At 43.1% G+C, this 12,275-nt stretch overlaps 1 protein-coding gene across 1 annotated transcript in view; it reads right to left on the bottom strand.

Annotated features, from left to right (window-relative positions):
• Nucleotides 1–12,275, bottom strand: part of SNX2 (sorting nexin 2) — an 88,910-nt gene that overhangs the window by 57,772 nt on the left and 18,863 nt on the right. The window contains exons 3-7 of the mRNA XM_069753567.1: nt 7,808–7,971; nt 4,995–5,061; nt 4,767–4,810; nt 3,588–3,729; nt 2,427–2,505 (exon numbers count right to left, since the gene is read on the bottom strand). Coding sequence (XP_069609668.1) covers nt 2,427–2,505; nt 3,588–3,729; nt 4,767–4,810; nt 4,995–5,061; nt 7,808–7,971 — 496 coding nt within the window. The remainder of the gene's footprint in view (nt 1–2,426; nt 2,506–3,587; nt 3,730–4,766; nt 4,811–4,994; nt 5,062–7,807; nt 7,972–12,275) is intronic.

Genomic DNA, 12,275 nt, shown 5'->3' with positions numbered 1-12,275 from the left:
GTGCGTCTGCATTGTTGAGTCTGGTGTCTCATCTTCCTCTTAACAATACCCTATAGATTATGGGGTTAAGGTCAGGCGGGTTTGCTGGCCAATCAAGTACAGTGATACTGCTGTTTTTAAACCAGGTATTGGTACTTTTGGCAGGGTGGACAGGTGCCAAGTCCTACTGGAGAATGAAATTTCCATGTCCATAAAAAAAAAAAAAAAATTCCATGTCCAAAAAGCTTGTCGGCAGAGGGAAGCATGAAGTGCTCTAAAATTTCCTGGTAGACAGCTGCGCTGACTTTGGTCTTGATAAAACACACTAGACCTACATCAGCAAATGACATGGCTCCCCAAACCATCACTGATTGTGGAAACTTCACACTAGACCTCAAGCAGCTTAGATTTTGTGCCTCTCCACTTTCTCCAGACTCTGGGACCTTGATTTCCAAATGAAATGCAAAATTTACTTTTTCATCTGAAAACACTTTGGACCACTGAGCAACAGTCCAGTTCTTTTTCTCCTTGGCCTAGGTAAGACACTTCTGCCGACACTTGTAGCCCATGTCCTGGATACGTCTGTGTGTGGTGGGTCTTGAAGCAATGATTCCAGCAGCAGTCCACTCCTTGTGAATCTCCCACAAATTTTTCTCAACAATCCTTTCAATGCTGCGGTTATCCCAGTTGCTTGTGCACCTTTTCCTACCACACTTTTTCCTTCCACTCAACTTTCCATTAATATGCTTGGATACAGCACTCTGAACAGCCAGCTTTTTTTAATCAATGACCTTTTGTGGCTTACCCTCCTTGTGGAGTGTGTCAATGACTGCCTTCTGGACATCTGTCAAGTCAGCAGTCTTCCCCATGATTGTGGAGCCTACTGAAACATACCAAGGGACCTTTTTAAAACACTTAGGAAGCCTTTGCAGGTTTTTTTCATTATTCTAATTTACTGAGATAATGACTTTTTGGGTTTTCAATGGCTGTAAGCGATAATCATCAATATTAACAGAAAAACAACACTTGAAATAGACCACTGTTTGTAATGACTCTATACAATATAGGATATTCACTTTTTGTATTGAAGAACTGAAATAAATTAACTTTTGATGATATTCTAATTTTGTGAGAAGTAGCTGTATATTTTGGCATACTGAAATCTACCTATTTTATAACAGTCAGCAGTAAGCCCTCCTGGGTCTCCTTCCATAGTGTTTCATTTCATTCAAATGTTGATGGAAAGTTTGTGCCGACACTGATGCACCTGGAGCCTGCAGGACAGCTTGAATTTATTTGGAACTTGATTGGGGCTGCTTATCCACCATCTCTGCCGTCCAGGGAGATTAGCTACAGTGCTATGGTTTGTAAACTTCTTGATTATGTTGCACACCATGGACAAAGGATTGTCAACATCTCTGGAGAAGGACTTTGTAACCTTGAGATTGTTGATATTGTTCAACAATTTTGGTTCTCAAGTCCTCAGATAGTTATCTTCTCTTTTTGTTCTCCATGCTTAGGGTACCGTCACACAGTGGCATTTTGATCGCTACGACGGCACGATTCGTGACATTCCAGCGATATAGTTACGATCTCGCAGTGTCTGACACGCTCCTGCGATCAGGGACCCCGCTGAGAATCGTACGTCGTAGCAGATCGTTTGAAACTTTCTTTCGTCGTCTAGTGTCCCACTGTGGCGGCATGATCACATGGTGTAACAAAGGTGTGCACGATATTGTATACGATGTGGGCATAGTAACCAACGGCTTCTACATCGCACATACGTCATGAAATTATCGCTCCAGCGTCGTACATTGCAAAGTGTGACAGCAGTCTACGACGCTGGAGCGATATTGTTACGATGCTGGAGCGTCACGGATCGTGCCGTCGTAGTGATCAAAATGCCACTGTGTGACGGTACCCTTAGTGTGGTGGGTACACACACACAGCAAAGATTAAGTTAACTTTTCCCCTTTTTATCTGGCTTCAGGTATGGTTATCATTCATATTGCCCACATCTGATACTTGCCACAGGCGAGTTCGAACCGGCATTATATGCTTGAATCAAAGTTCTTTACTCACAATTTTGGAGAGGTGCAAACAATTTTATCCAGTCCATTTTTGATGTGGTGTGCAAAATTATGTCCAATTTACCTTTCTTTCCTCTGTCTTTTTTGGGGGGTTTGTTACAATACACACAAAGGTACTAAACATGTGTATAACGAAAAACATTAATTGCAGTAATTTTCTTGGAGAAAAAAAGTGTATTTTCTAGAAAAAAAAATAAAATAAAAAAAAATCAACGGTGCCAACACTTTCGACCATGACTGTATATACAGTATGTCTGAGTGAGGCCTAATGTAAATGTCAACATCTACAGAAGTGTAATGTGTGTTGTAGGCGTATCTAGATTTAGAGAAAAACATCCAATCTTTATGATAATTTACCTTTCCAAAGCAGCTCTTCTCTTTTCAACAAATTCATTGGATGAAGAGTCTTCCTTTCCCACTTTAACTTTAGTCATGCCTTTAAAATAAAAATATTAAACTACTGTAAACCCAAGAATACTTAAATCTGCATTACTTTTCTAAAAAAGCGGCAGATGTTATTCCTAATGCTGCAAAGCAATTGTGTGCGGACTACTATTTAACATGTGTAAATGCGACTGGCCAATTCTAAACACAACCACAAACCTAAAGAGGGTGCTCACAGTTCTGCAACCACATTTTAATTTTTTCATTTCTTCCTCAAATTGATTTCACGTTGGTTCTCTATGGATTTGTCCAGATGATATGTTACATTTAAGGTGCAAAAAATTCTGAAATTATTCTTTGTGGTAGGATTTTTTTTTGATGATTGGTGGTAGGAGTAGGACCAGCCTCAGTGATCCCTACCCACCTCAAAACAATGTTCAGCGAAGGTGCAAGCTGCATCTATCAAACATCTAGGTGTCTAGGATATGAGATCAATGCTCTTTACGTTTGGATCGGACTGCGGGAGCCTTTGCTGATCAATAGATTCAGCTACAGGCAGCATGACCACGCATTGGCTATAACAGGCGGCCAGAAGAACTTTATAAAAGCAGAGCCAATAAGATGTGAAGGAGCAGGACGCTTTCCTAGGATTGCTCCTACTTTGATCTAGAGATTAGAGAGGGTTATAAAAAAGGTAGCCAGTTATTAATGTCTCAAGTGAAAAAGACAATGACTATGAAGTGGGAAGGCAAAAAAAAAAAAAACCTAAGCAATTTCATTACTATCAACTTGCAATATTAGGTGGGACGAGTGCAGATCACTGTTCAGCATTGTCCACCTTGTGTCTTACCAGCTGGAAACAAGGCAGTGTTACAAGGAGGGCTCAGCTTCCTGCAGCTCCTTCTTTTTCCTTTCCAGTGACTTGTGTAATACAAGCTTGTCAGTGGCATTTATAACCCCATTCGCTGTTTAAACTACTTATCTCTATCCCATGATGGCCTGTTTCCTGTGCAAGAGTAATGTCATTTCTACTTCCAAAAATTACTCAAGAATTATACTGTGGGTAAAAAACAGACACCTATCTACCTACCGTGGAAAACACAAGTGATTCTGCAAAGTCCAGCACAGTCTTACCTACAATACTCTTCTCTGGAGCTGGAGGCACAATGTATCCAAAGTGCATGTATTTTGTAGCTAATTTACTATGGAGCCCAAGGAAATCACTAAACCTTCTCTTCACGGAGAACTCGTTCTTGTTGAACATCGAGAGAGACGTCTAGAGGGATAAAAACATATATAATGTATTGTTAGCTTCATGTGTCACTACAGAGTGGAGAAATAATATTTACCACAATCATCGCTAATAATCCTGAGGTCAGATCTGTGGTGCATGTTACTTTATTACTGGTGTGTAACTTATAATGGTCATTACCAAGCTCTCCAATGTCATACACCTTGCCGGTGTGTAACACAATTACGTTATGAAGAGGTTCTGCTGTGTCAGGAAATAACTGAGCAGCTACACAACCTCAGGCGACCCTGCACCCTGGGACTGAGAACTGCCTATAGTGTTCCCATGTATAGCGGTGACTGCACGCAGCCCGGCTGGGCCCTCTGTCTCCTGCTGACACTTCTGATCAGTTTGGCCTTATGTTCTTCCAGCTTTTAATGTGGTCACCAGAAGTAAAAACTATAAAATAAGTACATTTTTTGCACTAACATTTTGGTTTTAAAAGTTAAATAAAAAAGGATACATTTTATCCACATTCTATCCCGTCTCTTCCTTCCCCCAAAATATACAGTTGTAAGTCTAAACCACGCTCATTTTGTATTTCTACCCAGTAAATTCTTCTCTGCTCTATGCAGAAACAGAAAGTCTTGTCCCTGCAAAATTCATTCCCCTCATTGATATTATACACCTAATGGAAAACAAAAGAATGAGCAGGGTAGAAGGGCGAAATGAGCAATTGTAAGGACTAAGTGCTATATAATATAATGACTGCAATATATTAAGAAGAGAACTTTGATGGGAGTGCTGATCTAATACGTTTCAGATACGGTGGATCAGATGTTGTCAGAAATGTATATAAACACCTATGTGGGAGTACAGAACCAGACATCCCAAAACTAAGTTAATTACACAAAGCATAGCATGATTCCTCCTGCTCCATTTTATTCTCCTGGGGCTGTGTAATTCCACATATTGTAGTTTGGTGCCACATGCTTGGTGGTTCTCACAGTTTCTGGTTTGTAGAAAAGTTACTGTATTTATTTTCTGCTAGTACGAACACGAAAAATAAAGCTATAACTAACCTTTGTTGTTACTTTGTAGGCCATGTAAGCATTCATCCCATCGCCTAAAATGAAAAGAAAATCTGATTATTTTTCTCGGACAAGGAATAATGACCTCATGTGTAAAAATAGCATGCAGCATGCATTACTAGATGGGCATCAGCTTAATATACCAGAACCAGACGCCGTTAACGAGACCCACGAAGAATAGTACATAAAGATAAACCCCAACTCTGGAAAAGCACTTACCGACTTTCTCCGGGTCCGAGACTCCTATTTCTATATCAAAGTAATCTCCATTTGATTCTTCTTCAATCTAAAAATTAAGTCAGTTTTAGAATAGGAATTTAATTCACAATAAATTGTCTAATATACAAACGTACATACATAATAGAATTACACATGAATAAGCAGTTATTTATTAGTCCTGAAGTTTGGCATTATATTACATGTATTGTTTTACTATAGGAATGAAAACTAATGCCTTAAAAGAGATGAGAGGTCATATACTGGTGACCCATCCATAGTAAGGTCATCAATATCCTATTAGTAGTGGTCTGACACCCGACATCACTATCTATCAGCTGACAATGACAGCTGGATGTAAGCAATGAATGGAGGAGGTGCACTAGCCAGCTATGAATCAGGGTGTAGTGGCCGCTGCAGAGTACAGCAGAACAACTCCTATTCAAGAGAAAAGGTCATCAATATCTAAGACTGAACAACCAAGATCAGTCAAAAGCCTTTAGGTAAGGCTCAAAAACAAACAAACAAAAAAAAGACAATAAACAAAGATTTCTAATGTTAGTATAGTAAAACGCTACACTTGATTTTATAGTCCCTGAGTGGTTGTATTAGGCTATGTGCCCACATTGCAGAAATGTCTGCAGCATCTCCGCAACTCCCTGCTGCGGGTAAAACGCATGCGGAATTAGCATGCGTTTTCCCACAAAACACAAGCATTTTGCAAGCATTTTTAGCTTGCAGAATGCTTGAGTTTTCCAAGCGATTTGAAGCAACGCTTGGAAAAGTGATTGACAGGTTGGTCACAAGCATAGTGCTTGACAAGTGTGACCAAATTTTGCACAGGCAGTATCAAAAGTAAAAGTTAGAATGTTAAAAAATAAAAAATATGGTTTTTCTTATCTTCTGATGGCCCTCGATCTCCTCAGCGGGGCTCCCGGTACGTTCTGTTCCCAGGGATGCTTTGCACAAAGGACCTTTGTGACGTCACGTTGCGTGACCGCAACGTCATCCCAGGTGATTCGCGCAATGCATCCCTGGGAACAGAAGCTGCCGCGTGCACCGCTGAGAGCCAGGAGGACTCCGGGGGCCATCAGAAGGTAAGTATATCCCTATTTTTTATTTTAATTATTTTTTTTTTTTACAGAAATATGGTTCCCAAGGGCATGGAGGAGAGAGGGCATGGCCACATGCGTAAAGTGAGCATTTCAATGCAATCCTATGGCAGCGGAATTGCCGCGATTCCACAGAAATGATCAACATGCTGCGGATTTTACAGTCATGCGATTCCGCAGCGGGAAAATCCGCAGCATGGGCACAGCAACTGCGGAATCCCATAGGATTGCATGGGAAAGCAATTTAAGCGTTTATGCATTTCCGCTGCGGCAAAAATGCACTAAAAAACGCAACGTGGGCACACAGCCTTAATAGAAGTCTGTCAGCTCAGAATTACTGTTCAAACCACGTATAGGCACACCTGTGCACCCTTGGCCTGGCGAGACAGTCAGTGCACCTTCCCACCTTTATCACCACACTTACCTTTATAGAGCTATAGAATAGAAAGTACGTAGGTGGGAAAGCCTGCTGATCTGCTTGCCCCGCCATGATGTACTAACCCCTCTACTTGTGCTTTAACAGTCACTGTGTGGCAACAAAGTCCCTTTATGTTAGTTGGGCAACAGAAGAGCAGTTTACAAGCCCCCGTTATGATAAAGACAGCCGTGTCACTTACCGTACATAACACAGCAATTAGATTTGATGTATACAGATTCTGGGGTTAATTGCACATAAATATAGAAATGAATAGTTCAATTACAGAAAATATATAGTTGTCCTGACTATTGAGCTGCATTTACACTAACAGGTGAACGAGTGTTGTTAAAAAATGTCATGATTATGTTGTGTAATCAGGCTGTCAATCATCCACTGACAGAGCAAAACACTTAACTATTGTTTGATCTGATTGTTTGTAGAGCGCAAAGAGAACAAAAAACACACCTTTCTTGGTAGCATATCGTCCGTGTAAAGAGGACTCATGCCGCAGAGAGTCATGGCAGCCTGTGCGCATTGAGTGATCTATTACAGATTGCTCAATGTATATAGTTTACTTTGGTCTGCCATTATGAGCAGGCATCTAAACAACTGCCGACAAGTAAAGGTTTACAAATTGGCGGTCCATGTAAATGGAGCCTTAGTCCACAGCATTTTCTGTATGATCAGATGTTTAGAAATAATGCAGAAAAAAAAAAAAAGAAAAAAATTCCTGCAGGAAGCTTCATCTTCAGCTGGTGGACGACTTCACAAAGGGGATGGCGCTATCTATGGTTTGCAGACAGGGCAGAAGGGGGCGACTTCATTAACGCTATTTCCAGTAAAATAATAAAGGCATATTAATGTTATGCTATCAATTATTGTTGGGAGAGCCAACTGCTGGGGCCCCCACTAATCGTTAAATGAGGGGTGCACAGTCTCCTCGTCTGCAGAGATCTACCACTCCATAATCACTAGTGAAGTGCTCCCTCCAGCATATGGCACCAAATATATTCAATCAATGCTGCACAGACAATTTATAGTCTCTCCAGAGCTGCTTATGTTACTGAACTACTTGTGCCGACTTCTTCTGATATAGTGGATTTACGACGCAGACCAAGCACGTCAGTGTGTACTGCGCTCTCGCCATCACCTTCAGGGCCTCTTCCCTGTCGCTGAGGAGAGTACTCCACTTGTGTATATAGCTTGTGTCTCACCTGACTGAACTCTGTACAATGCTGCTGGTGGATGAATACATAGGACTGTATAATGCCAATGCCTGCCCTTACCTCATCCCTAGAACGATCATAAATAATAGGGGCGGAAATATTAATTGCTTCCATCCGTGGGGTAATGAGTGATGTGGGGGTAACAGGAGTGATGGCGGGACTGGGCTCGGAGGACAGGATGAGGTCCCGCTCAGGACTATCCAGGGAAACTTCATCTGTAGCTTCTAAAAGAAAAAATATATATATTTCAGAATTAGCATCAATGACAATTGCAAAAATAATTCTAAAATGTGGCTGATCCAGCAAACATCTCTGGCATAAAAGGCAAAACAGAGATCAGCAAATAGAAAGTGAAATCATGCGATCTTCTGATCAGATACCATTGAACTTTTCATAAGGGTTCATAAGAATATTCCTAGGCAAGAATGTAGAATGTTGTCTCTAATGTCTGAGAACAGCTTATACCTCTGTTTCCTTATGGGCCGAGGCATCCAGAGTGGAAGCCGGCTCATGTACGGCCAGGTCCCCGCTGGAGTGGCCAGTATCTGAGCTAGCCACCTTACCCCTTAGATGCCACCTGTCATCTTAGATTCAGATGTGTGAATTAACCAGCGCAATCTGTGGCATCGGCTGCAATAATGTGTGTTGTTTTAAAGCGAGCTTAGAAATTGAGATTTGTTATTCAACCTGAATGGCATATTGTGATCAAGAGATATCTTAAAGGGAATCTGTCAGCAGGTTATTGCTACCCCTTCTGACAGCAGCATGATGTATGAGCAGGGACCCTGCTTCCAGTGATGTGTCACTTACTGGGCAGAATACTGTCGTTTTGATCAAGTCACTGTTTTCTCTGCTACAGATCTATCAGAATGCTGAGCTCTGTAAAACCCCACCCACACCACTGATTGGCTGCTTTCTGTGTACACTGTGCATAGGCAGAGAGCTGACAATCAGTGGTGGGAGCAGAGCGCAGGAGCGTGGAGCGCTACGTGGCAATTGGTTTACTAGTCCTCTAGTGATAATGTGTTGCTTATAAAACCTTGATTTTATCAAAATTAACGCAAGTAGCCCAGTAAATGACATCACTGAACTCAGGGTCTCTGTCTCCATTATGCTGGTCTCAAATTAGGTGGCAAAATACGTACGCTACTCACCTGGTAGCAGTGTTTTTTCAGGAGCCATGACAGCACAACGAGAGAGGGGATCCGCCCTTCAGGGACAGGAAACCTCAGACATAAAAAGGGCGGCACCTCACTCCCCCGCCAGTTGGTTTACAGAGTATGAAAAGGACCTTCTAGGTTAGTAGCACATAGACAATATTAATATATGGTACAATTCACCCAGTGACTAAACTTAGGAATTAACTAAAGGAAGTGTTGAACCCATAAACAAAGAGGGTAGGGAATATAAGGGTGCTGTCATGGCTCCTGAAAAAACACTGCTACCAGGTGAGTAGCGTACGTATTTATTCAGTCGCCATGACAGCACAACGAGAGACTTTCAGAGAAGTGAAAAAAGTGACTAGGGAGGGATAACCGCCTCCAGCACCCTTCTCCCAAACGTGAGGTCGGAGGAGCCACCTAGATCTAACCTATAGTGTCTAAGAAAGGTGGATGGAGAAGACCATGTGGCCGCCTTACAGATGTCTTCAATCGACACTTCTGCCCTCTCAGCCCAAGATGTGGCTACCGCACGAGTGGAGTGTGCCTTTATGCCTTCTGGAATTTCCACGCCACCTGCGGTATAAGCAAGAAATATGGCCTCCCTAATCCATCTGGCTAGCGTATTCTTTGATACCCTAAGCCCCTTCCTAACTCCCTGGTAGGATAAAAATAAGGAATGATCTTTTTTCCAGGCGTCTGTTACTGCAATATATCTGAGAAGGCATCTACGCACGTCCAAACAATGAAATCTCTGTTCTTTATTGTTAGAGGGATTAGGACAAAATGAAGGCAAGATTACCTCCTGGGACCTATGAAATTTTGACGCGACCTTTGGAAGATAAAGAGGGTCAGGCCTCATCACCACTCTATCTTCCGTAATTTGCATATACGGACGCTGCCTGGACAATGCTTGCAGATCACTAACCCTTCTTGCCGATGTGAGGGCAACTAAGAGGGCTGTTTTGACAGACAGGATCTTGATCGGGACAGAGTCAATGGGCTCGAACGGAGCTTGTGTTAAGGTACCTTCACACATAACGATATCGTTAACGATATCGTTGCTATTTGTGACGTAGCAACGATATCGTTAATGAAATCGTTATGTGTGACAGCGACCAACGATCAGGCCCCTGCTGGGAGATCGTTGGTCGTTGAGGAAAGTCCAGAACTTTATTTCGTCGCTGGACTCCCTGGAGACATCGCTGGATCGGCGTGTGTGACACCGATCCAACGATGTCTTCACTGGTAACCAGGGTAAACATCGGGTAACTAAGCGCAGGGCCGCGCTTAGTAACCCGATGTTTACCCTGGTTACCATCCTAAAAGTAAAAAAAACAAACACTAGATACTTACCTAACGCTGTCTGTCCTCCAGCACTGCGCTCTGCACTCCTCCTGTACTGGCTGTGAGCCGGAAAGCAGAGCGGTGACGTCACCGCTCTGCTTTCCGGCTCCCAGACAGTACAGGAGGAGAGCAGAGAAGCAGAGCGCAGCGCTGGAGGACAGACGGCTGTAGGTAAGTATCTAGTGTTTGTTTTTTTTTACTTTTAGCATGGTAACCAGGGTAAACATCGGGTTACTAAGCGCGGCCCTGCGCTTAGTTACCCGATGTTTACCCTGGTTACCGGCATCGTTGGTCGCTGGAGAGCGGTCTGTGTGACAGCTCTCCAGCAACCAAACAGCGACGCTGCAGCGATCCGGATCGTTGTCGGTATCGCTGCAGCGTCGCTTAATGTGAAGGGGCCTTTAGAGCCGAGAGCACAAGATTTAGGTCCCATGGGACTATTCTCTGTTTAATAACCGGCCTGGATCTGGTGACCGCTTTGAAAAACCTTGTTATCCAGTGATTACTAGCTATGTTGGAATTATATAGTGCCCCTAGAGCCGAAACCTGAACTCTAAGGGTGCTGGTGGCTAAGCCTAAATCTAGGCCCTTCTGCAGAAATTCTAGGATCTGAGCAATATTAGGTTTCTGATCGATCTGTGCTCCTGAGCTTGATAGGAACTTCCTCCATATCCTAACATAAATGCTAGTCGTGGAGGCTTTCCTACTCTTAAGCAGCGTATTTACAAGGTTCTGAGAGAATCCCTTTTTTTTCAGAAGTGACCTCTCAAGTTCCACGCTGTCAGATGTAAGTTGGCTACTCGTGGATGCAAAACTGGACCCTGGGAGAGGAGGTCTGGAATTTCTGGGAGAATCCATGGTTGGGAAATGGACATGCTTCTTAACCATGGGAACCAAGACCTTCTGGGCCAGAATGGAGCTATTAATATAACTCGGGCTTTGTCTTCCCGAATCTTCCTCAGAACTAAAGGAATTAGATTCAGAGGGGGAAACGCATAGGCGAGACTGAAGTTCCAGGAGATCAGAAGAGCGTCGATTGCGTACGGGTTGTCTCTTGGGTCTAGGGAACAGAATTGATGGAGCTTCTTGTTTCCTCGACTGGCAAACAGATCTATTTCTGGACATCCCCACAACCGTACGATCTGATTGAAGACAGCCGGTTTTAGAGACCAATCCCCTTGTTTGAGCTCGTTGCGGCTTAAGTAATCGGCCATGGTATTTAGTTTCCCCTTTATATGAAGGGCCGTAAGGGAGAGTAGGTGATTTTCGGCCATCTGAAAAATACGATTTGTAACGTTCATTAATGACGTAGACCGTGTGCCTCCTTGGCGGTTCACATAAGCAACTGTCACCTGGTTGTCAGAGAGTATTCTAACATGTCTACCCTGTAGAGGTACAAGAAACCTATCCAAGGCGCGTTCCACCGCCATCAATTCTTTCAGATTGGAAGACGAGTCCTGCTCAGATCGGGACCATAGACCCTGAACGTAATTATTTTCCCAATGTGCTCCCCACCCCGTGGGACTAGCATCAGTTGTTATTACTCGTGATATATGATATGTCCAAGGTACCCCTTTACGCAGATTAGGGATGTGCGTCCACCACCTTAGTGAAACCGTGGCCTCTACGGATAGAGAGAATTTCTTATCTAGGTTGGCGCCTAGTCGCCGAAAATTACGTAGAACATCCCACTGAAGAGACCTAGAGTGAAACTGTGCCCACATCACCGCCGGAAAACAAGAAGTAAGTGACCCCAAAAGAGACATAGCACTTCTTAAGGAGACTACGGGATTTTTAATTGCTCTAGAGGCCAGCCGGTGGATAGCATCAACTTTTGAGTCTGGCAGGCGACATTCCTGCTGAGCTGAATCTACAATAAGACCCAAAAACTGCTGTGCTGTGGAGGGTTGAAGACGCGATTTTTTAAGATTGACAATCCAACCTAAGTTACGAAGTGCTACCATCACTTTCTCTAACTGCTCTTTACAGTGTAACTCTGAATGCCCCACGATCAGTAAGTC

This window comes from Ranitomeya imitator, chromosome 1, assembly GCF_032444005.1.
Source record: "Ranitomeya imitator isolate aRanImi1 chromosome 1, aRanImi1.pri, whole genome shotgun sequence".
NCBI classification, from domain to species: Eukaryota; Metazoa; Chordata; class Amphibia; order Anura; family Dendrobatidae; genus Ranitomeya; species Ranitomeya imitator.
The sequence above is the reverse complement of the archived record's forward strand: the minus strand, read 5'-3'. Positions and strand labels throughout refer to the sequence as shown.